Source organism: Cimex lectularius, unplaced genomic scaffold (genome assembly GCF_000648675.2).
Source record: "Cimex lectularius strain Harlan isolate CLEC.00 unplaced genomic scaffold, Clec_2.1 scaffold190, whole genome shotgun sequence".
In the NCBI taxonomy this organism is placed as follows: Eukaryota; Metazoa; Arthropoda; class Insecta; order Hemiptera; family Cimicidae; genus Cimex; species Cimex lectularius.
Window position 1 is genome coordinate 678,095 of NW_019392798.1, and position 25,335 is coordinate 703,429.

Sequence of the window (25,335 nt, forward strand, 5' to 3'; positions counted from 1 at the left end):
ACAGTGTGGCATCTTTGGTAATGATCTTGTTGACAAGATAGACAAATTTTCTTAAGGTGCTTACACACTAAGTAAATCTCAACAAATGAGGGACAACATATACATTGTTGCCAAATGTTGGTCGCCAGCACATTGACCACCCTCATCAAACCAAGGGGTTGGGGCCAAGGAATCTGGCCATGTGGAATCTCAGTCAACGTTGACCAAGGCCAGCTCGTTTTGATTCGCCTCCTGTATACACTAAGCAAAACATGAACAATGAAGCAGTTGGTTGTCTTTCATTGGCCATGATTTGCTTAGCATGTGCCTTTATTTGTAGGTAAATGGTATTGTCAGACTGGGATCCCTGAGGGGTTGTGTTCAAACTCTGGACACAGATATGCCACATTCCTTGTCTATCGTTCACGATTATTTGTCAAATTGCTTAGGCAATTGTGGTTGGATGACTGACTCCTGTGTATAGACAAGCTGGTCCTCTCACTGGCCATCAGTTTAAGTTTACTATACTGCTTTTATGTTTTTCAATAAAAAAAATTGAATGACCATGGAGGTATATATTTTATAATTTCTCTCTTATATATACTTATTATATTTAAAATAAATTCACTAATTTCGTGGTCCGCTTGACCAATCAATACTAGATATTAAATTGCTAGATATTAAAATAAATACATAATATAAGCACTTGAAACATTGATAAAATATAAACACTACTTTCTGAATATTTGTTTAAAAATTTTTTATTTACTTTGAATTCATGGCGCGAGATAATTTTTGTGGGCGTTTAGCCAATCCTTATAGGAGTACCTCGGCCTGGTAATGGTCCTTGTAACTACATACGGGTTGGAGTCGGACCCGGTGACTAGACTGGGGTAACTTACTGGCGGCGAGGACATTTCAGGCCTTGGCAAGTTGGTGAGAGTGAAAGTTTGCGGCTCGTGAACGACCTCCTCGTAGCCGCAGTAGCGGAACCACTGGTTGCAGTTTGTGTCCATGAGGCATTTCTGCCCTTGCATCGGGGGCGATAGTGGTCTGTCACATGTTGGAGGATTTATTGAATACTGCTTACTCATTTCTCAGCCGTGTCCTGTGTATGTGTGATATTCAGCAGTGTGCTTCTGTGTGAAAATTTGATTTTGAACATGTGTTTTTTTACTATTTAAATTTAAATATTCATATATGCAATTTGCTGATAATTTATTTGTTGGCAGGTTTAATAACAGTGTAAGAAAATGTAATTTCAATATAGTGTGGACAATTAACAAAAGAAAACCTCTAAAATTGAAAGAAATAATTTTTTAGACAAGAGCAGCACTACTGAAGTAGACAATTAAGTAACAGATTAACATTCATATTAACGTTCATGTTCATAGCTTTAATACCACAGTTGGAGGTGATTATCTAGGTTTGCTTCCTTGGCTGAGTTTCTACGAAGGATTTATGAATAAGTTCATAATTAAAATTATTATTAAAGATGGGCAGACCAACCAGGGTACAAAACTGACAGACATAAGTGAAATGAAAGGGAAGAGAAAGCAGAAGGGATATCATTGATGTACATGGAAAATAAAAAAGGACCTAAGATGGACCCTTATAAAAATCCCAAATTAACAAAGCCAATGTCAGATCTTTTGTAGTTTATATTGACAATTAGTGTGCGACTACTCAAATATATATATATATATATAATATCAGTGAGCTGAAATTAAATTTTTGGCAAATCAATGGCAATATGAAAAATCAAGCAATATAACAATAATGAAATAAAAATTCAGTATTAGCATGGAACCTAGCAAAGCTGTTGAACAATAATTACCAGATCTAAAGCCTGATTGAAAAGGAGGAAATTGTGAAAATTTAAGAGAAGAGATTTGCTTCCGAGTGTAAATGTGACATGGATACAAGATTAAAATTCAACCTTCATACAGAAACCACATGCAAAACGAGCATGCAAATAACTTGCATTTATGTACAGAACCCCCTTTTGATTTTTCAGACATTGCTCCATTATCTGCCTCGATACTTCCATTGTCTGACTGGTACTTGAATATTGTCATCGGTACAATGTGTAAACAGCTGCTCCATCTAAGCATGCCACAAGGCGAGGTCTTGCTACCCGAAGCCATTAAGGACCAGAGTTCCATGACTACCCCAGGTCACACAACAACCTGAAGCCACTGGCTGAACCAGTAGAGTCAGAATTTGAGTCTATGAGATAGACACTATAACACTCAACCTGATTAGAGTCTGAGACCCGAGTGGAATCTTCCCAAGTTTGTCAGTAGAAGAGGGCTTCCAGCGTCCTTCAGACTAACAACCCTGACAATGTTCCTCATGTGCATGAAGGCACTGAGAAATAAAACAGACTGTTAACCAGGGGCACCCCTCCTTAAACTGGAGAATTTATTCCTTTATTTCCTTCTTTCCAGAACAAGTCCGCTCTACCTCAATAAGGAGATATCCAGAGACATGAGAGACAGAGAGATCTGTACAATATGTTAGTTCTGTTTGCTCACCATTCATGATATAAAATATACAAACAACATTTTTAAACTTGATCTTCTGAAAACTTAAGTTCACTCCTTGAAAGAAAGGTTGATTTACTATTTGTCCATGGTCTTCTTAACAATGTGATTCCTCCAAGCACTCATCCCAATTTCCATCCCACCTGCCCACGATCACAGTACAATGTTATTTTACTAACATTTCTACCATACAAACTTGCTCTCCCATAAATAGAATGATGGATCATCTTGCTTATGTTTGTTTCAATGTGGTTTTTGTTATTTTGTTATTTGTTCCTTACATAGTTGGCTATGAATGATGTAATTTGTGTATCCTAGATCCATATATGTCTATGCACTGTGCACCTTAGCTGTTTGTGTACTTTTGCACCTTGTGTCTTTGACCCAGGTTTGAATTTAGTTGTTATATGCCTCTTTGTTTGTGTATATTTGTTGTTTAACCTGTTTTGTGCATTTCTTTTGTTTGCATCGTGAGAAATAAAGAGTCCGAGAGGTACTTTTACTGTACAAAATACCTAGTACCTACTTTAATACTAGTATGAGAGGTACTTTTATTGTACAAAATATTTAGTACCTACTTTAATACTAGTGCGTGAAGTACTTTTTCTGTAGAAAATACTTAGTACCTACTTTAATAATAGTCCGAGAGGTACTTTTTCTGTAGAAAGTACTTAGTACCTACTTTAGTACTAGTACAAGAGGTACTTTTACTGTACAAAATACTTAGTATCTACTTTCATATTAGCACGAGAGGTACTTTTACTGTACAAAATACCTAGTACCTACTTTCATACTACGAGGATACTTTTACTGCAGAAAATACTTAGTACCTACTTTCATACTAGTACGAGAGGTACTTTTATTGAAGAAAATACTTTGTACCTACTTTAATACGTAACAATATACTTTATGTGTTTTGACTGTTTAAAGCACATGACCACGTGGAGCCTGTTTGTCTCGTGAATGTTGTCCACCATAGAGTTCCACGCGATTTTCACTATGTACCGTCTACCTAGGGCATTACAGTGTCGATTTTTTTCAAAAAAAGCTTTTGAACTTTCTCCCGAGGTGGAATCGGCCCTCAGAGAGAAAAGGCCTGTCGTGGCTCTCGAATCGACAATAATAACACATGGTATGCCTCATCCCAGCAATTTAACCACTGCTATCGCCGTCCAAGACATTATCAGGGCCCAGGTGAATTTACGGATAAAAGTACTTATATAATGTTAATAACGTTTTTTTATTTTTATTTATTTTAGAATGCCATCCCTGCGTTGGTCGCTGTCATGAATGGAACAATCAAGGTTGGATTAAGCAATAAACAAATTGAAGAACTGGCTGATCCAAAAAGCAAAGCTGTTAAAACGTCAAGAAGGGATTTTCCTTATGTCATAAGCAATGTACCTGTCCATTAAATAATTACGTTTTAAATATTTACAGTGGGATTTTACCTTGCTTTGTAGTTTAGTCAGATTCGGATCATCCTGTTCAGCCTATCCTGACATGTTTAAGATTTTCACTATATGTCGAGTTGAAACGAAACAGTAGGCAAAATGAGATGTTCACAAATGACTAAACTACAAACGTTATTCATTGATGTGTTGATGTCTGTTAGGTAATGAACATAGATGATGATTTGGCCATGTCCGATCATCGTGGTCTGTTGTGATGTTTGGTCTGTCAGATACTTTTAACCACTGTTGAAATACAAAAGCAAACATGTCTGATGGACCAAATAACAAGAACAGGCAGACCAGATGATCCGAAACTCATTGGTGTGTTGATATCTATGCGGTGAATAACCTATAGTTTGATCATCTCCGATCATCCTGGTCTGACTGTCATATCATACAAGTTTTGGTTCATCAACAACAAATGATAGGCAAATCAAGATGTGCAAAAACTGACTTGTAATAAACATTACTCAATCGATGTTTTGATGTTTACGAGGTGATGAACCTGTACTTTAATAATCTGATGATCATCCTATTCTGACCTATCAGATGTGTTTCAGCTCTTTAACATCCAGTGGTGAGTTGTAAACTACGAATGCTGAAATGCGAGGATAGGCACGTCGAGATGTTCAAAAATGACTAAACTACAAATGTTACTCATTGGTGTGTTGATGTCTATTAGGTGATATGATTTGACCATCTCTGATCCTGGATAGGGGTGAGAGAGGCGGCCACAAAACCTACTGCACCTCGACCTGAGGGGCTCCCCTGGCCAGTTTCAGGTTATTAATTGGTCTTCATAGCTTTCCCAGCGTCTCCCTAGTGTAGGAGATCATCCTGGTCTGTTTGTTGTGTTGTTTGGTCTGTCAGATACATTTAACAACTGTTGAAATACAAAAGCAAACATGGTGGACAAACATGAACAGGCAGACCAGCTGATCAGAAACTAACTGGTGTGTTGATATCTATGTGGTGATGAACCTATAGTTTGATCATCTCTGATCATCCTGGTCTGACTGTCATATCATACAAGTTTTGGTTTGTCAACAACAAATAATAGGCAAGATGTTCAAAAACAGACTCATTATTCAGTTGTCATTTGATGTCTATGATGTGATGAACCTGTACTTTAATCATCTCTGAGCATCCTCTTTTGACTGCCCTATCAGATGCATTTCAGTTTTTTAACATCCAGTGATGAATTGTAAACTGCAGATGATGAAATGCAAGGATAGGCACACCGAGTGTTCAAAAATGACTAAACTACAAACATTACCCATTGGTGTCTATGAGGTTATGACCCTGCGGTTTGATCATCTCTGATCATCCTGTTCTGCCTGAACCATCAGGTACATTTGGACTTTTTATCATCCAGTGATGGGTTTGTAAACCACAAATGCTTAAATGCGAGGATAAGCAGACCGAGTTGTTCACAAACGACTAAATGACAAACATTACTCATTGGTGTTTTGAAATGTATGATGTGATGATCCATTAGTGTGATGCTGAGTTTGTCAGATAAGTTTACCCACTACCGAAAGTCAAAAACTGACGTACCAAAAAACAAGCTAAAAAAACTATCATATAAATTATTCATTGGTCCACCTCTGTTTTTAGAAACTTAACGGGGGAACTACAGTTTCTGGCACTCTGTTTGTCTGCAGTTCCGTTGGCATTGATATTTTCGTAACAGGTAAATTACTTCGCAAATTTATTTTTTAAATTAATTGTGTTTTTGAATTTTGTTTTTTTGTAGGTGGTATTGGTGGTGTACATAGGGATGGTGAAGTGTCATTAGACATCAGTGCTGACTTAGTAGAACTCGGCAGGCATTCTATAATGGTTGTCTCAAGTGGTGTCAAAAGTATTCTTGACATTGAGAGAACTTTGGAATATCTTGTTAGTCAATTTCTATGAGAGTTTTTTTAAAAAATAATATAAACCAAGAAAAAAAATATTTTTTTTAAATAAACAGGAAACAGAAGGAGTATGTGTTGTGACATATGGGTCAAGTAAAAATTTCCCTGCTTTCTACAGCGAAGAATCAGGTCAGTTGTCACCATACCATGTAATGGAACCGCACCAGGCGGCAAAGTTACTACATAGCAGTAAGCAAATTGGTCTAGACTCTGGTATTCTTCTGGCAGTACCTGTTCCCAATCAGTTCTCCATTGATTGTAAGCTTGGTAATTATCGGGCAACTGATTTCTACTAACCTAACTTTGTTCCTTTATAGTAAAGGAAATGAACACGGTTATAAATTTGGCTTTGGATGCTGCCGAACAGCAGGGCATTAACGGCAAAAATGTCACGCCTTTCGTCCTCGACAAAGTTAGCCAGCTTACAAAAGGAAAAAGTCTGGAAACGAGTATCCTTGCTTTATAATTTTAAATTTTATTATATATATTTTGCCTTTTTGCTTTGAATACAAATTAAAATTTAACTGATTTGTGATTAAAAAAACTGCAACAATTTTTGTCTGCTGTTGTTAATGTTGAACGAAAGTCTTTTATTACATTTATTATTATCTTAACAATTTGATAGATATTGCTCTTATTAAAAATAATGCACATATTGGTGCAAAAGTGGCTGTGGAATATACAAAATTAAACAAGATGTAAGTTGTGACATGATTTTTGTTTGTTATATTATCACAGTAAAATGGTGGTGCTATAAGTGACTGTTTTATTTATAATTTTTTTTTAATTATACGAGTGATCATTAATTACACTCCTAATTCACTTTCCTCACTAGGGGGCCATTGGCGTTTTAGTTATATTACACCTTATTTGGGAAGGGCTTGGGATGAATGATATTGGACTAAGCTGTTGGGCTGAGGGTCCAAGTTTTATTTATCTGTATTGACTTCTTGTGGTTTCGAGAAGACAAATTGGATTTAAAGATCTATGGATAGAAAAGTTGGTTACAAAGTAAGGAGTTTGGGCAATGTTTTGAAACATTTTGGGCTAAAGAGGATTTTTCTTTTTTTTGTATGGAATCTGATCTTAGGGTCTGGGCTATATAATATGTGGAATATATGAGGATTGATATGAATGCAGAGTATACTGAAAAAAGAATTGGGCCCAAGATGCTGCCTCGTGGAACACCCGCTTCAGCATAGTGGATTGGGGAGAAGGATATTCTGATTCATACTTGAAACAGTTTGGAAATTAGAATGAGGTTATAAATGAATAGAAGAATGGATTTGATTTTGTTGAAGTTGATCCTCCATTTCTTGAAAAATTAACAGGAGAGATTGACCTGGAGGTTTCTGGTCACACTTAGGTCTGGGTAAACTGAAAGGATATTGTCTGTATTTGTGAGGAGTATTGTATCGGGATGTTTACAGCGCATACTGAAAAGAATATGGAACTAAAGATGCTGCCTTGCAGAACACCTGCTTTGAAATTGTGGATATTGAGAAGGATGTTCCTTTTCATACTTGAAAGTAAGTAGGATGTTAGGTTGATGTATTAAGTCATCAAGTGCAAGCCACACTCTTCGGTCTTGCCTCATCTAGGCTCATCTCTATTAAGGCTATCCCACTCGTCTAGGAAAGAACAGCATTCCTTCTACTCAAGGGAGAATGCGATATCTACCTTTGGGGCTTAATGGTAAAGTGATGTCACATGAAGCCAAATTGATGGACATTAGTCTTTGAAGGCTGAAGGATGTTGGATCAAGGATGGAAAGTGTTTCAGGAATTTTGTCAAGTAACGATAGCAATTTGATGGTACATGTCATAGGGTTATGATGAAGTTTTTGAGGTTTGGAAGTGGGTTTCATTATTGATAATTTCCATTGGATTGGGAAGTAGTTAGTTCTAAGGACTGAGTGGTAAAGTTAGCCTTTTTTAGGAAGATTTCATAGGATTTTAAAGGTAGGAGGAGTAGCAATGGGCAGACTAGGTCCTGTTGAATGTGTTCCGGGATTACTTGACACTATTAAAAACAATATTTAATTTGGATTTTGATAAAAATAACTTTATAATTTTTCAGGAGTCCCCCTGGAGTACCACCAGTGATTCAAAAGGACAACAAGAGACCGGTATGAAAATCTGAGATAATTTTTTTATTGTGCAATTTTATTGTCCTCAATTTATTAATGACTTTAAGAGAATGATATTAATTTTTGACAAGAGAATTTTTTTTCTCGATCTCTAGGTTTCAGTGTGAATTTGCAAGTTTTTTCTTTAATAAAACATTCTATGCTTTACTTTTTATTTATTATATTAATTTGTAATGTTTAATTGATTGTGCTATTCTGTTTTACCTTTAATTGCCGTTTGTCCTTTATTGTCTATACCAGAATAAAGGAATTTATTACTATTTCTTCTACAAACATCAAGGTTTGATTAATGAAGTGTTATTATTTTCTATGAAATAATTTATGTAAATGTAGAAATTCTAAAAGTTCAAAATTAAAATTTATTTTGTATTACAATACAAAAATCACATATTTTAAATCATGGCCCATTCATCTCGATTGTTTGAAAATAATATCCTATTTGAATTTTAAGTATATGAAATGTATTTTTTGTTAAAGTTGTGGGCTTATATTTGAAACAATAGTACGGGACAAGGTAAGGACTTGGGGTGGGCGTCATTGAAGCAGATGAAAAGCTTGATTCTATCTGTTTGAGAATGTTTTTGCTTTATATTTCCTCTGTGTCTTGTTGAAACAAGATTTTCTTTATATATCGTCATAAATATTGACAGAATTTTTATAAAAGAAATGTCAAAAACCAATCCTGGGCATAAAATCAGTATATTTTACACAGAAAATAATTTAATGTACAAAAGGATTAAAATTGTGCCATTAACAAAAATGCTAGAGGGTGAGAAATGAACTAAATTTCCATCCTTTTTAAAAAGATAGTTCCTACTCATAGTAAGTTGTTTTGCACAACTTGAACAACATTGCACAACAACTTGAAGGAGTTCTACAACAACGTCTCTCGACAGGAATTGCTTGAGTTTTCTTTTGCAATTCTTTTCTTCTTCTTCATGTCGAGAGATATGGTTGTAGAACTTCAACCTGATGATGAGCTAAGGGCTTGAAATCCGGCTAGTTGAGTAACTGTGAGTAAGAACTATCTTTTTTAAAAGAATTGAACACTGCACTCACTCCATCATTTCTCTAAAATTCCATTTTTTTTTTTTTTTTAATTCTCTCTTTGAGTTATTATTGTTTGACTTTTGGAAAAAAGTCATAGTGCTGTGCTGATTTATCCTTTTCCAGAACTCTGTCGAAGTTGTTTTAACTGTTTGTTGTTCTTGAAGGTCGTCATCGGTGGATCGGTGCTCGACTGTGCTTTAACCATTTGTGACGAGTTGCAGGTAAGTGGAATGAATATGACTTAAAATTTTTATCCTCCAAAAAAGACATCGTGAATTTAAATTTTAATCGGTATAATGCACAATTGACACATTTATTTAGTTCCCTTTATTTGTGTACGATTTGAATTGTCACAGCCAGTATTAATTTTTCAGTATTAGAAGTATCAACAACTTTTTCACTCATGAACACTGGATCAATGTACGGTCTTGCAGACAGAAGTTTTTACCAATTTTTGACTTATTTTAAGGTCATCAGGGCAAATCAATCTTAAATATGCCCACAGATTGACATATTTAAGTTTTTTTGCAGGCGATCTTAAATTTCCTTGAAGACCGACTGTCCTAAAATTGCCAAGGACTGTAGCCTCTGCCAAGGGATAGCCACTTTGTTAAGGCAATTTTCACACCAAGAGAATCACTTAGTTTTGTGGGAAAAAATCACACTTTCCATGGTATCGTTCCACAGAATTCAATAGTTCAGTGGAGTAATGGTTTGAATCCTTGCTTGACTTTAACATATAAATATACAACAAATTAACAAAGATAAATACTTAAAAAAAAAGAAATTTAGCATACATTCAAACGATACAATACTAAAAAAACACAAAATTTAGAAAATATATCTGAAAAACTATTCTATTCATCAATAACAAGAAAAAATTAATCACGAACACTAGTGGGCTAGTGAATCACGAAGGATATTTACCCAATGTCTGGTTTCTCTTGACAGAATCAGCATGTTTCTGTCTGCTTTCCCATCTTCCTGCTGGGAGAGAGGTGTTTCTTCAATTTCTTTTTTGATAGATTTTAAATCTCTTACCTCGTACCAAGTGATTTTCTCCAGTTCTGGAGTTTTTCTTTTAGTTGTCATTTTTTCCAGATCCAACATTAGCACAATAGAAAGTGTCACAGTGGAAATCATCGTACAAGACCAAGTAATTATGACAAGAAATTTGCCTGATGAGGGAGTGTTCCTTCTTCTTTTTTGAGATATTTATAAACCTCTTAGTTTGCCTTGTACATTGTGCTGGTCTGGAAATATTCTAGCTTTTCTTTCTCCGGCCATTTTTCTAGTTCCAACTTTAGCACACTCCGGTGTGCTGGCCCTGTCTTTAGTTAATCAGCCTGTTTGTTTCCTCTCAACTTTCATGTCCTGGGTACATTAGGCAATTTAGACCTTCCCAGTCTAGTCGGAGCTACAAGCACGTGAATTTATTGCCTTTATAGCTGCCTGTTGGTTTGAAAATAAATGGATCTAGGCACTCCTTTTATTCTTTATTACCTCTGACCTCAGCTTGGAAGATAGTTGGAACCAAAGGTGTTTTGCTAGGGTGTAAGTTAGTTATTTTACCTTTACTTCTCCTATTATCATCTTTGTACCTTGTAGGCTCCTATTTGAAACTTAGTGTTGTTTTTATTCCAAACATCTCTGTTATCTATGACTATATTTGTTTAAAAACCCAGAAGAAGGGTCTGTTAAAGTTTAATTATACTTCTTTCTATTAATTATTATTTTTACATAAGGTCTTGGTTGAGATAAAAAAGTCAGTGTTACAAGTGGGATTTGAACCCACGACCTTTGGCTAAATACACCGCTGCTGTACCAATTGATCTATCGTGACTTCAAGTCATAGTTGTGAAGTCACGATAGCTAGTGGTAGAGCAGCGGTGTATTTAGCCAAAGGTCGTGAGTTCGAATCCCACTTGTGACACTGACTTTTTTATCTCAACCACAAGACCTTACGTAAAAATAATAATTAATTGAAAGAAGTAACTTGGTCAATTGATATATAAAAATAATTATTCAGAAATCGTGAGATGCAGTCTGGTATGATGTAGGTTTTAGAAAAACATTTTCTTTATCGTGCCAACGTTTCCATCTTTATTGAGATCATCTTTAGGGCTCAAAGTGTTTGTCTTCTGTGTAATTGTGCCATTCTTGCGTGTCGTGTTGGCATAACGTCGTTCACTGGCACTCTCAACACGACACGCAAGAATGGCACAATTACACAGAAGACTTTGAGCCCTGAAGATGATCTCAATAAAGATCGAAACGTTGGCACGATAATGAAAATGTTTTTCTGAAACCGACATCACACAAGACCGCATCTCACGATTTCTGAATAATTATTTTTTAAAATATTGAAATTCGTTCCTAACCCTAATCCTAATTCTAACCCTAACCTTAACACTTAAGACCGGGTAGAAACAACGAAAACAATATAATTTATTTTAATATTATTAAATTCACTAATTTTGTTGTCCGCTTAACCATTTAATATATTACAATTAATTAAGGTTTTTAATTGAGATAAAAAAAGTCAATGGCACGAGCAGGATTCGAACCCACGATCTTCGGCTTGATATGCCGCTGCTCTACCACTTGAGCTATTGTGAACTCAATTCACTCAGACATCAACTTCCCATCTCAACCACACCTTTTTGAATTTTCCCTCCTTTTTGCCATCTTTCAAATGTCGTGTAATCAATTTGATTCTCGGCGACAAATGAAATGGCCACGGAGAGCTTTAGTGAAGGTATACTTCATTTTAAACTTATTCAATTCACTAGTTTAGTGGTCCGTTTGACCAATTAATATATTACAATTAATTAAGGTTTTCAGTTGAGATAAAACAAAAAAGGAAAATTCAAAAAGGTGTGGTTGAGATGGGAAGTTGATGTCTGAGTGGATCGAGTTCACGATAGCTCAAGTGGTAGAGCAGCAACGTATCAAGCCGAAGATCGTGGGTTCGAATCCCGCTCGTGCCATTGACTTTTTTATCTCAACTGAAAACCTTAATTAATTTAATATATTAATTGTTCAAGCGGACCACTAAACTAGTGAATTGTACAGCATAGCGTTGATTTGACGAGACAGCTCTAAATATTTGTAAACGGCAATAAGGAAAAATAAAAACTGTACTTGTGCTAATAGGAAAGATCAAACTAGGCCATTATATAATTTTAGAATTTGTGGGTAGATTATAGAAAAAAATACACACAATAACTATAAAAACAGCATTATATTTATAAAATATATTTATGTTTAACATAATAGATATGATAGTTAAATGACAGTAGTGGTAAAAATGAATGGTAATTAACAAAGGAAACACTCAAAGCTCTAAATTAATAAGAAAAATATTTATGTATTTACACACATATTTGCTGACTTTTTCTGCTATGTCTCTTATGTGTATGTATTTTTTTTCTCTCTTGGGTAACCCTGTGTACCTACAGCATCGACTATATACTCAAAAAATTTTTTTGACCATTTTCTACATTTTGTATTTTCTTCGTTTTATAGTTTCCATGAACTATAGGTGCGTTCTACACGAAAATAACCTGTACAGTATTTGCTTCTACATATTTTAGTTACAAGGGGTTTACAGTTGTACATACACATGTATATATATGTGTTCTTACACTGCGTTTGTGTTCTGCCCATTTAAGGATATATTTTATTACATTTATAATATATACATACTTCTTTTTGTTTAGTAAGGTTTTTTTTAAACTAACATCGTACATTTACAATGTCTATATTCATATAAATTTTGTATATAATATTTTTCTACATGGACCCCCATTTTTTGGATATTTTTCCGGGCTTACATCCCAATCTTTCCCTAAAACTGTGGAATAATAATAAAAAAAAATTATAAATTTTAGGCTATAAAAGCTGTTTTGCAAAGCTACAATATTTTGAATGTCCATCCTTTGTTGTTGCAAATGTAGATATGTTATAAATTTTTCAATCTTTTTTCTTTAAACTGTACGTGTTTGATGAACTTTTATCCTTTGAAGTTGTTTAGTTCATTTTGAAAAATTGACTATTTCATTGTAAGATTAATTTCTTTATTATTGTTCTTGTTATTTTGATATTTTATTCCTCTTCTAGTTTTATTTAAAAAAAGATTTGTCATGAAAACACGTCTTACATTGCTATTTCATGGGAAAAGTTGAATGCTATCAATTTATCTTTATTCTGGAATGAAATTGATTAAATTTAGGTTCTTATTATCGTCCAAAATTTCTTCTAAGTCCCGACTAAATAAACTGCTTGATAACATTTATCAAAAAAAAAAAAAAAAAAAAAAAAAAATCACCGATCACAGCTATTTAGTATATTAAACTAAATCGAAAATCCAACACTACAAATATTGTGTAAATTGTACAATACAGCAGTTAAAAGTTGTATTACTTATTTTCTACAGAGTGCACAAAAGAAATCCTACTTAAAAAAAGTAAAAAAAAGAAAAGAACTTTGAACAGTCACAGCCAATAACTGCATACTTATTACGAAATATAAGCTCAAGCATAATATAACTATACTCTGTTGTAGTACTGCGTTGTATCTTTTCAGATCCACCGTCTGATTCAAAAGATACTACACTTTTATTTTATTTTAAAGACATATTTACCGACGTTTACATATAATTTTATAGCTATTTTGAAATATAATACATTTATATTACAAAAATGAATTTAAAATACGCTCATCTGTTTTTTACCAACCTTGTTTGCATATAAATTTATAATAAAAAGATTTTAAATCTTTTTAAACATCTGTTTTTATTATGTAGTATGGTCGTCCATTAATACAGGCTTTTGTTTTTGTTATCTCATAATAATGATTAGAATTAAATATTCTTATTAAAAAATTAAAAAGAAAGTTTTACTCTCAACAGTATTAAATTCACAGTTTAAATTTTAAGTAAAAGACTAATTTATAAGAAAAAAAGGTTATGAAACTTTCACTTCTTTCCATTTTTTAAATATTTAATAAGCAAAACCTAATAAAATATCTAAAACTCCTTACTAATATCTAGATTATTTTGTAGTAGCACCATTGATTCAGTTTATTTCAATGATCGTGCATTCTTTTTCATATTAAATTTTAAGACATATATTTATTTAAAAAAAAGAAAAAAAGAAAGAAAAATCAAAATCTCTTTTGCTAAATATAAAAATAACGGTGCGTATGGCTTAACTAAGTTATTATGTGACTTGTATTTTTTTTAAACTTTTTAATATTAATTTTTTTTATAAATGTAAATGGAATTAATATAATTTTTAGGCTATTGGTGTTAACAATTATTCTCACCTAAAAAATAGTAATTTTCATATTTCTCTTATATAATATCAACATTTAATTACACTTACATAAATGATTCAAATACTAATTTGTTATTTTTAAATCCAATTTAAACATTTAGTTTTATAATTATGCATTTACAATAATTGTGAAATTTTAATTTACCGACTTGGAAATGTATTAAAATATATAAAATAAAATGCTCAATACATGCACTTACGATTTCTAATTTCAGGAATAATATAGACATCGATAAAAGCTTTTTAAGATGCACTTACATCATGCTTATTATTTTGGTGTAGTTCTAAAATAATATATTCAATGCCAGATCCAATAGGCATTTAAAATTAATATCTTACTATACTATAAGAAAACATTCTTAATAAAAAAAACAAAAATATCAAATATATAATTTTAACTACTAGAAACTGTATACATTTCAAAAATACAGAGGGTAAAAAAGACAAATAGAGTTTTTTTTTATCTGCCAAGTTTTTCCAGTATTGTGCCTCATCAAATGTATATTTTAGTTTTTTTGTACACATTTAATTTACCATTTTAAATGCAAACTCACAGACTACAGAACTCTGGTTTGCAAGTTTTCAATGGGTCTGTGATCTGTTCAAAAACAACGGAACAGGAGTTGGTCTGCGAGTCGGTGAACTCATGCTGAACCGGTACTGGTCACTTATTGGATCCATCTTCACTTGTGGGTTTGTTGTTGTCAAACAGTTTCGGCATTGTGCCGACGGATGATCAATTTTTACATTGTCAAAATGCGTTTGAGTAGTTCAACAAACCCACAAGTGAAGACGGACCCAATAAGTTACCCATTGCTGATTCAGCATGAATATACTTTTTAGTTTAAATCAGTGAATTTCTGGAGGAGTTTCTTATTAAAAATTAATATTAAACACATTTTTAAAAGAATTGTTTGAATAATAAATTAATTTTTTTCCTATTTAATGAGAACTGTCTTTGCTGTGTTATATAATTTAATTTTGTCAAGAGTTGTCAGGTTTAACTTTTATATAAATCAATATACTAGGCAAATACTATATATCAATTAATCTAGAAAAAGAAAAGAAGCATATTTTACATGTTACTAGAATGTCACTGTTATCATAAATTGTCCTAGTGATAACCCTGGCGATATTATATGAAGTTTCTCATTCATTTCTTGAATTTAAAGCCTAACAAAATAAAAGCACATTACTGCATAAAACCTGGCCCATACATCACCAAACTAGTTAATGTTTCTAATTATCACACACTCTCTCTCCAGGCATTCATGTCGACATCACACAAATAAACCCAAGGGAAGTTATGCAGCCTAATAAATTATACGGGGCGTTTTGGGCTTGGTTGAAGGCCGAGGAATATGTAGACGAAATAGAGTAGTCAGGTCCTGAGCCTGGATGTGAGGTCTCCCATTTCGTAATTGTTGTTCCCGTTGGCCCCACCGCTGAGCGTCGGCCCACCTCCTCCCCCGGGCTCACTCGCATCGCAGAGGATGAGAGCACAATGGCTGTTCGTATCAGAGTCAGTCCCTGCGTCCTGGGTCAAAACGGTGCTCACGTGCCGCTTGCCAGGACCCACTCTAACTGGAGTGTCTCCACTCTCCCGTACTGCAACAAAAGGAAACAATAAGTAATCGACTATTTATTTGTTATAAAGGGTGAATCAGTATTTGATGCATCATATGGGAAAAAATATAGTTGCAATAAAAATTGACACAATCTGTTTTAGAAACATTATAGTAACAAGTTTTAAGTAAATGTGATCAATCTTTTTGTTTTCAACAACGTTAAAGCACTACAAGCAACTTTTCTGTATTTATGTTATTGTATTTTATAAGAGTGAAGAAGTAACATGTTATAGTTACGCTTTTATAATAAGTGCTTACTTAGAAAATACTTCATTTTCTGTACTAGGGAGGAAATCCCGAGGCCATTAGGTGCTTTAGGCTTCTAGGAGGATTGAAGGGTTCAAGGGTTTAGATGTTGGACTACGAGGTCCGGATGACAGAGTCCAGGGTATTAAGTAAGCATATGTGTAGTGACTTCCTGTTGTTTCAAGGTCAAATGGGATGGACAATGGCCCTGAATTGACTGGATTCTTTGAAGGTTGGAACCTTTGGATGAACTCCACAGTTCAATTTTGTATGCCCAGGTTTGTAGTAGTGATGATGTATAGATGAAGTGTTTATTTTGTAGTGATAGTTTCAATCTCTTGTCAAATAGTCTTTTGAGTAGTTTGTCATCTGTTCAGTTCTATTCTTTGCTTCAAGTGTGGCTGGTTCCAAGTAAGACTTTTGTCAATCCCAAAAGTCCCAAATAACAGATGACATTGGTCGGAGAGGAATAGTGTTGTGTAGTAGATTGGAGTAGAGGTGATATGGTTTACAAGTGGTACCAAAACAAATCGAAGGAATTGAATCAGGCGTTTTTTTGAACAATCCTAAAATATGATCAGACTCATTGAGGAAGTACACCTCAATCTTTCAAGCTGATATAAAAATCCTCATAAGATCGGATAACCAAGCAGCTTAAAAAAATTCATTAGCCGATTTAATCAATAACATCCAAAATCTCCAAAACCTGGGGAAACACAACAACTTGGAGATATTTTGTATCCAGGACACAAGGGAATTTCGGGTAACAAAAAGGCAGACAACTGGCCAGAGGAGGATCTCCAAGACCAAATAGGCCCTGAACCTTTTCTTGAGATAACAGAAACAAACACAGAATCCTCCATCTCAGACTGAATCCAAAAAAGGCAAAAAGACAAGTGGATTAATAATAACTAGACTCAGTAAGCTTATGTTAAAACAACCCTCACCAAGACTGGCAAACGCACTGCTACAGTTAGAGAGGGCTAAACTCAGAGAAGTGACAGGAGTGATAGGACTATACTGGTCACTGGCATCTGAGTGAACATCTACATAACATGGATATATTCAATATTTGTAGGTTATACAATGAGGAGGAAGACACCACCTTGAACGCAAAACAATCGCTCAATAGAGACATAACCTAGGATATAAAGAAAACCCAGAGAAAGGAAAGCACCGAGAGTTAATGACCAAGTATTCGTTAGAAGAAGGGAGTCAATTGCACTGAACTAAGAATTAGGAAAGAACAATAAGCCTGAAGGCTAGTGTTTCAGGAACAAAAAGCTCCAGCTTCCTAGCATCCATATTCATCACCATCATCATTATCATCACAATAAGTTCAAAAAGCCGAATGTGTTCTGCAAGTTATAGATTTTTCTTTGGCTGGTTATCTTTTGACAACTATGTACCCATCTGATGTGTTTTAGTGCATTGCATAATGCAACGTAATTTTTTACATATATAGGTGGCTTATATTTTTCTTTTTATCAGGTACAAATAAAGTTGCAAAGGGCCTTATAGCAATAAAAGCATTTTTACTTAGCTCATCAATGGTGATGAAGTTGAGGTGGTAGGCACTGTCACCAGAGGCCATAGCTGAAGTTGTCTGGTTGGTTTTATGTATCTGACGGTGATTTTTTGTATTTCGAGCCCTTGTGCTTATCATCATTTTAGGTTTATTGGGTGAAAAATTTTCCGCAGGGGAAGACCTTTTCTTTTGGGCAGTGGACCATCATCACTGGAAGGAGATTGTTTAAATTTCCCCCTCTCGGTGAGTATGACTTGATGCAGTTAGTGTCCAGTTGCGGGTTTTAGGACGACAATTAAGGCACAAAATAATCTCTATTTTGTAAGAGAAAAGTATTTTGCTGTTACTTTGAATGGGAAAGTAATGCAGAGCGATGTTAAACTGCAGATTTAAATTTTATATTGTGATCATTTCCTGAATATTATTTATAATTTTGTTTTACACGGATAATTATAATAAATTTGTTAGGAAACCAATTGTTTAATTTATGTTTTTGAAATAGTTGATATTTAAGCAAAAACGCCGACTTTCGCTGTGCTATGGTTCCATGCATATTTCTTTTTAATTTTCCACCACTTTGACATTACCTATGGTTCAAAAGAAGCGAAGTTTGCCTTACTTTATCAGGGGAAAAGGTATTCGAGCCGCCGAGATTGGGGATGGGCTTTGTGAACTCACCCGGCTGGAATTAGTTCCCTCTTTGAAGCAGGGGGTATTCCGCTGGCAGCACTCGGATGACGGGAAAAATTATGTTTCATTAGATTTCCACGCTTCTCATCAAGCCGGGGAAGATAACTCGAAATTAAGCAACTAATTTCCCTACCGGCGGGAATCCCGCGGTTCAACAATTTTCCTCTCTCATCTGCTATACGGATCTTGCCTTTTTCATCGTGGTTCATTTTTTCCGACTATTCGGCGTAAAAGATTTTTCAATTCTTTAAGTTGTATTGTTGTACAAATTGTGTATTTTTTAAATAATAATTTATTTGTAGCCTGTACGCCACACCATGGCCAGGTCTGCAACAGGACATAATTTGGTTTTGTGGCCATCGAGGTTTACGTGTGGCAGGTTCTCGGGGTAGGAAAGTGTAGGGAGGATTGAGCAGTACGGTTAGATTGATAGGATGGTCCGGAAATTTCGGAAGCAGTGTGCATAGTGAGATAGTAATGAGCTTCGACAATTTGTCTGAGGTCTTTTGATTGGAATGATTGGCTGATTTGGCGGAACCCCACAGTTCCACTCCATATGCCCAAAGTGGTCGCAGAACAACTGCTTGTGTAGATTTAGTCGGGTTTTGTTATTTAAAACTGATTTCGCCCCTTTCTAAGCATCACATTGTCTCAATCTTTTGTTGTTTTCTCTTAATTTACCAAGTCAGTCTGCTGTCTAGATATAGTACTAAGTATCTGACTTGAAGTCGGTAGGTCTTATTATTGATGTACAGTGGAGGGCGATTTTTTTTCAGTTTACTTTGTGTACATTTTTCCTCATTCTATCTTGTACTTCACTTTTTGCACCTTTTGGCAAGTTCAAGGTATATTTTGATGTGGTTGCTTGGATAGGATTAGTATATCATTTATGGTGGTGGTATTAGGATGTAAGCAAAGTCAGCGATATGAAAGGATGGGACCTAGAATGCTCCCTTGTGAAACGCACGCCTGTACTGCTCTGGTATCGAGTACTCGTCGCACCTCGCTCTGAAGCGTTCAGTTAAGTAGGATTCAAGGATAAGATAATAATGAGTTAATAGGAGGTGTTTACGTTTGTAGAGGATGCCTATTAAAAAGCCTGTGCCACTTTCTTGAGCGCACTCAAGGCATTTTCTTTTTTCTCTAGTGTGGAGATATGGTGTCAATTGAAACCTTGCAGTATATTGAAATGAATGGGACCGATGCAAAATTGGAGAGAAGGAATGATTTAATATCAATCTTGAATGATATGGAAATCCTACTGGTATACTGGCGGTAACAAAACCGACAAGAGTACGGTAGCTGGAGTCTTCGGGATAAACCCAAAGACCGAACTGACGGTAAACTTAGGTAAATATGCTACAGTTTTTCAGTCTGAAATCATAGCGATTGAACAATGCGCCAGAGAAATAAAAAAGCTAAGAATACATTCCCGGAAGATAGCCATTTTCTCTGACAGAAAGGTCCTAGCCTCATGCGAGGCGAAGGCAAAGAGTGTTTGGAACTGCATGGAGGCCCTGACGGAAGTCAGTGACACTAATGACTTGACCCTGCTATGGGTCCCTGGACATTCGGGGCATAGAGACAACGAAAAGGTTGACATGCTGGCCAAAAAGGCGGCCTGGGGCCTGAACCCTATAGTGGTTTAGCAGCCTGCCACAAAAGAGGATACATCTTAAAATGGATCCTTAATGAATGGCACGCGAAGAGATTTATAGAAGCTTACAAAAACTTACAAAAGAATTACTGGAAGGCAACCGCAACCTAACCAGGATTTTGGTTGGACTCCTGACAAAGCACATGCACCGGGTAGGAGTACAGACAGAAGAAACACTGGGAAGATACTGCCAGGAAGAGGAGGAGATCGCAGAACACATTCTATGTTTCTGTGAAGGTCTAGGTAGGTGCAAGTTCTTGCAACCAGGACAAGAAAAAATACAAGCAAGATCCTACACTAAGGATTAATTACAGGCTGATTAATAACCTGAAGCTCGCTAGTGAGTTATAAATAACAGGGTAGCACAATAGATCTATTCAGGTCGAGATGCAGTTGGCCTTGTGACCGCCTCTTTTGTCCTATCCCTATCGAGGATGTTTGGACATCTCAGGAAGAAGGCCGATGGGACTGTAGGAGGATATGTGGTTGAAAGGTTTGTGAACTTTAAGAATGAGAATAACGACGGAATACCTCCATAAAAGTGGAAAGTGAGTAGTGCTTAGGGGTGGCATTGGATATTGTGGTTAAAACTTGGTATATTGGGTGTAATTAGGTCGTGTCATGGGCATTCTCTTCTTAAGGATGTCTGTACTATAGAAGGATGAAAAGGTTTGAGAGGGAGATGAGGAGGAAGTGGTACACCGAGGTTATTGATTACTTGTTCATGAAATAAATCATTGATCGTCGCTTCTTATCCAGGTTCCAACGGAGGTAAACGTATGGTTTGGAGGTTTGTGAGCTTTGGGAATGAGAATAACAACGGAAGAACAAAGGAAAGTTAGGAGTCAGTATAGGATGACATTGTACAATGTGGATAATAATACTATGGCCTTCTGAGGAATGTTTCGATGTAGCATTGAAAGCTTTTGATTCTGATCCTGTTAAGGAAAGCGAAAAACAAATGTACATAGTAAAATGTTCAAACAAAATACCAATGCTGTTCATCTGCTGAGGAGCTTGGAGAATGGTCCCATTATTCTGCTTAGAACATTTTGACATTTCTCCTTCGGCCTTTTCCGACGACTCCTGGACTAGCTTTATTTTCTGGATCATCTCTTTGATTTCGTACCTGGAACAAAATGCAAAATTGACATCAGCACCTTTACCAGTTTTCTTTTAAACGGCCGGAAAAATAGCCGTTTTAAGTAACGATGCTAGAACTTATTCCGTCGAATTTCTCTTATTAAGCAGTTAAGAGGAAAAGTTTGTAAATAACTCTAATTATGAAGACAGTTAAAATAGAGGGGTCACCCGGGAAATACCTCAGTTTGCCCTCTAACACGCTTTTCACTTTCTCTCAGTGATTAAAAAGTCGGTCTTTGCATTATTGCCCAGCAATTTAAGAAAGCTAATTGACTCGCTTTCAATTTACTTTAAATTTAGTGCAGTTATATGCTAAAATTTTTAAATTGCTAACCTAAAAACACACAAAAATGAGGTAAAAAAATTGCAGCTCTGGTAGGTGTGCTTCATACTTGTTCGGCTAAAATTGCATTAGGTGTTTTTTTAAAAAAAAGTAACCGCACGAACTTCCAATTCAACCACAACCAGTATTTCAAACTTAACAGTTTTAAAGCTTAATAATAATAAATAAGGTCAGAGGTGTCATATTTTGAAGTACGTCACCAAAAAATATTTTAATCAAATTTATCACAGTACAATTTAAGAGATAAAAGTTTCTGTGTGATTTTATAGGGTTTGTATTTTTGATAATTTTCTGACAACACTTTGTTTTTGTTTGTGTCTAAGTTATTATAATTTTCATGTCGTCACTGATTCGCTTGATGTTGGTTGGAAGCGATTGTTAGACAATGGATCTTTACTTTCCATTACTTGTTTTGTCTTTCTGTCTTTTGTTTCGTCTTCAGAATTTCCACCTTAAGCACACCGATACTTATGACGGCGTGATAAAAGGAAAATTACCAATGAGTAGAGATCCGTCTTAAGTTGTTGTTAAAGCTTTGAATTGAATTCGATTCGCAAATCCGTCCGTGATTTATTTACACAAATCTTAGTTGGGAGAACTTATTGGTTAAAATATAAAATTCTAGTCGCGTAGACCAGGCAGTTGGGAGAGAAACTAACCAGTCCTGGAACTCTCTTTTATTTAATTGGGTGGGGTCACGAGACCATGTCCTTTTAAACGGCATGGATGATTGTAAGGGTGAGATGTTGAAGAAAGAGTTGGAGATAGTGGGTTAGGGCGGAGGACAGTTTAGAGTGCAAATTGAGGAAGAGTGTTCGGATAAGATCTTTCACGAAAGGGATTTTAAGATCTTTATGGATCGTTTGGTTTGCGACGTAGAAGGAAGCATTGAGAATACGGCGGAGAACTTTAGATTGAACAGATTGAATTCGTTGGATGTTTTGCCGAGCCACATAGTACGATTCAGTAAGTCCAGGTCTGAGGAGTATTTTGTAAGCGGTTAGTTTGTTAGGTATGCTTAGTGTTGATTTTGGTCCCAGTTGGTGTTTGAATAATCCGTATCTTTTGTTCAGTTCTGTCGTTTTAATCTTGTATGTGGATTAAATGTAAGTCTGCTACTAAATAAAACCCAAGGTAGCGGTCTTGTGCTATTATCTTGTTGTTAATGTGCAATGGTGGGCAAGAGTGTTTGGAAATGCATGGAGGCCCTGACGGAGGTCAGTGATACTAATGACCTGACCCTGGCATGGGTCCCTGGACATTCGGGGTATAAAAGCAACGAAAAGACAAGGCCAAAAAGGGGGGGGGGGGCAACATGGACTCTCTGGGTGTCCTGAACCCTAATGTGGCTTAGCAGCCTGCCAGCAAATTAGATACATCTTAAAATGAATCCTTAATGAGTCCAAAACCTGGTGGAACAATACCACAGGTATGAGGCACGCAAAGAGATTCGTAGAAGGACCATCCGCAAAAGTTACAAAAGAATTACTGGAAGGCCAAAGGAATCAGGATTCTGGTTGGACTCCTGACAGGACAGATGTTCCCATCTTTACTCATGGGCGTTGGACCTATGAGGATCTTTAACGTCCGGACATCCCCAAGGGACTTCTCAGACGCCTAGTGTTCTCGAAAGAACACCAGGGAGATTTTACATGCATGGACTTGTCACATCCCTTGGCCAGCGAGGTGGTGCAATACTAGCCAAGTTCAGAAGTGCCGTGAAAAGGCCTTTTGGCCATGCCTTTCACCACCCCCGGATAGATAGAGAAGGCACTCTAATTCCAGTTCCGGTTAGCCGGTACCCTCTAGCTAAGGTACAATTTGTTTACAAACCACGACCACTATGAGTCCAACCTCAATTAGTGGAGCCGCTTGGATACTCCACTCCCGTGATTTAGTATTATTTTTAAGGTGGGACTGATCGCCTACCCGGGAGGTCATATGAACACCCTACTATTGCCTGAGGTGTCGGGTTCAGTAACCCAGGAATCCTCGATCAAAGCAGAGGGGGGAGAGGGAGGGAAAAGGAAAGGTGTAGGAAAGGTAAGGAAGGTAATAGGGATAATGCCTCCATCATTGGTTACCCCCAGACACCAGGGTTGATGGTCGGACTTTGTCTGGGCCCACAGGGAAGATGTCCCTGTGGGTAGTTTTTTTTGGCGTCACGAGCGGGATGCCAAAAAACCTACACTAAACTACACTTCTACTGACAGGACATGTCATTCCCGAGTACTCGTCGTCACAAGACTGGAGGATCTTTAGCGTCCGCACCTGGCCTATTCGGCCTTATCGGACGTATTGATTCTCAAGATGAGAGCTGACGCACCTCCGCATACGACGGAAAGTGTCCTGACAGGACACTGCCACTTAAGAAGGCACATGGACCGGATAGGAGTACAGACAAAAGAAACACTGGGAAGAAACTGCCAGGAAGAGGAGGAGACCGCAGAACCCATTCTATGTTTCTGTGAAGGTCTATGTAGGTGCAAGTTCTAGCAACCAGGACAAGAAAAACCACAAGCAAAATCTTATGCAAAGGAGCCGCTGGCAAAGCTGTGGAGGCTGATTAATAACCTGAAGCTGGCCAGTGAGTGATAAATAACAGGGGAGAACAATAGATCTATTCAGGTCGAGGTGCAGTATGCTTTGTAGCCGCCTTTTCTATTCCTATCCTTATTGGTGGGCAAGTTTGAAGTTTTAGCGTAAATGTAACTTGGCTTTTTTGCTCGTTCAACCTGATTCGCCACCGACTGCACAGTCGGTATTGGGTTCAGATGTTCGATTGCTTCTTAGGCTAGTATTGGATTAGAGTGTGTTGATTAGATTGCGGTGTCGTCGGCATAGGTTATGAGTTGTGTATTAGGATATGTGGGTATGTCATACCAGCAGTGTAGATGGTGTAGAGGATTGCGCCTAGGATACTTCCTTGTGGAAAGCCCTCTTTGATTGGCCTTTTGGGTGAAAAATCGTTGCCCATTCTCACTTTAAACCATCGTTCCGAAGGAAGGACTTCAGGATAAGATATTAGGTATGGCGGAGGATACGTTTTAACTTTATTAAGGAGGCTTGGGTGCCACACTCAGTCAAATGCTTCCGTAATGTCCAAAAATACAGCTGAGCAGTATTGATTGTTTTCTAGAGCCGAGGATATCGTGTCGACTACTCAGCTGCTGAACGGTGGAGTGGAGAGGTCGGAATCCAAATTGAAGATAATAAAATAACCATGTGTGCAAATATCGATACACAATCATATCAATAAACATGGTGTCATATATTTTATATGTATAAATCGATTCGTATTTGGATTAATAATTGATCAATATCTGTCATACTTTTTTGTTTTTAAAAATTTGTATTTTTTAACTTAATAAAGATGTTATTTTATAGAGTTTATAAAACTGTGAACAAAAATATCGATATTATGCGCAATAATCGATTCACGATCATATCGATAAATATATAGGTAAAATTCGAGACCTCGGGAATCACCCACCAAGGGGTGTTGGCAGTCCGGGGTCAGACCTTTGGTCTTATGCGTCCAACCACAATGGTCGGGTTTCAGGGGTCATCAACAGCTAGGTCGACCCCCAACGCAGTCGGTTCCCAAATCCATTCACACTTTCATTCAGACTTTAAAACATTCTTACTTATTTACATACCATTC

At 36.2% G+C, this 25,335-nt stretch overlaps 2 protein-coding genes across 5 annotated transcripts in view; one reads left to right on the plus strand and one right to left on the minus strand.

Annotated features, from left to right (window-relative positions):
• Positions 1 to 1,507: 1,507 nt before the first annotated feature.
• Positions 1,508 to 24,945, plus strand: LOC106664206 (pseudouridine-5'-phosphate glycosidase-like). 4 transcript variants are annotated; one of them, XM_024228025.1, is made up of 11 exons: positions 1,508 to 3,378; positions 3,456 to 3,719; positions 3,785 to 3,925; positions 5,597 to 5,672; positions 5,736 to 5,878; positions 5,955 to 6,156; positions 6,216 to 6,347; positions 6,524 to 6,596; positions 7,978 to 8,026; positions 9,262 to 9,318; positions 24,811 to 24,945. In XM_024228025.1, the coding sequence occupies exons 2-11, from the start codon at positions 3,489 to 3,491 to the stop codon at positions 24,928 to 24,930; spliced, it is 1,224 nt and encodes a 407-aa protein (XP_024083793.1). In that variant the 5' UTR covers positions 1,508 to 3,378; positions 3,456 to 3,488; the 3' UTR covers positions 24,931 to 24,945. The 4 variants fall into 4 exon arrangements, with proteins under 4 accessions (XP_024083793.1, XP_024083795.1, XP_024083796.1 ...); XM_024228027.1 differs by having other exon boundaries at positions 1,508 to 3,018; XM_024228028.1 differs by having other exon boundaries at positions 1,508 to 2,913.
• Positions 15,388 to 25,335, minus strand: part of LOC106664207 (leukocyte antigen CD37-like) — a 96,926-nt gene continuing 86,978 nt past the window's right edge. Inside the window, exons 6-7 of the mRNA XM_024228024.1 lie at positions 21,178 to 21,314; positions 15,388 to 16,044 (exon numbers count right to left, since the gene is read on the minus strand). Of these exons, the coding sequence (XP_024083792.1) occupies positions 15,818 to 16,044; positions 21,178 to 21,314 (364 nt within the window). The 3' untranslated portion in view covers positions 15,388 to 15,817. The remainder of the gene's footprint in view (positions 16,045 to 21,177; positions 21,315 to 25,335) is intronic.

Coding starts and splice junctions, on each gene's coding strand:
- LOC106664206 (XM_024228025.1), top strand. CDS start 3,489: ATGTTGTCCACCATAGAGTTCCACGCGATTTTCACTATGTACCGTCTA. Junction 6,157..6,215: donor CAATCAGTTCTCCATTGATT/GTAAGCTTGGTA, acceptor GTTCCTTTATAG/TAAAGGAAATGAACACGGTT. Junction 6,348..6,523: donor AGGAAAAAGTCTGGAAACGA/GTATCCTTGCTT, acceptor ACAATTTGATAG/ATATTGCTCTTATTAAAAAT.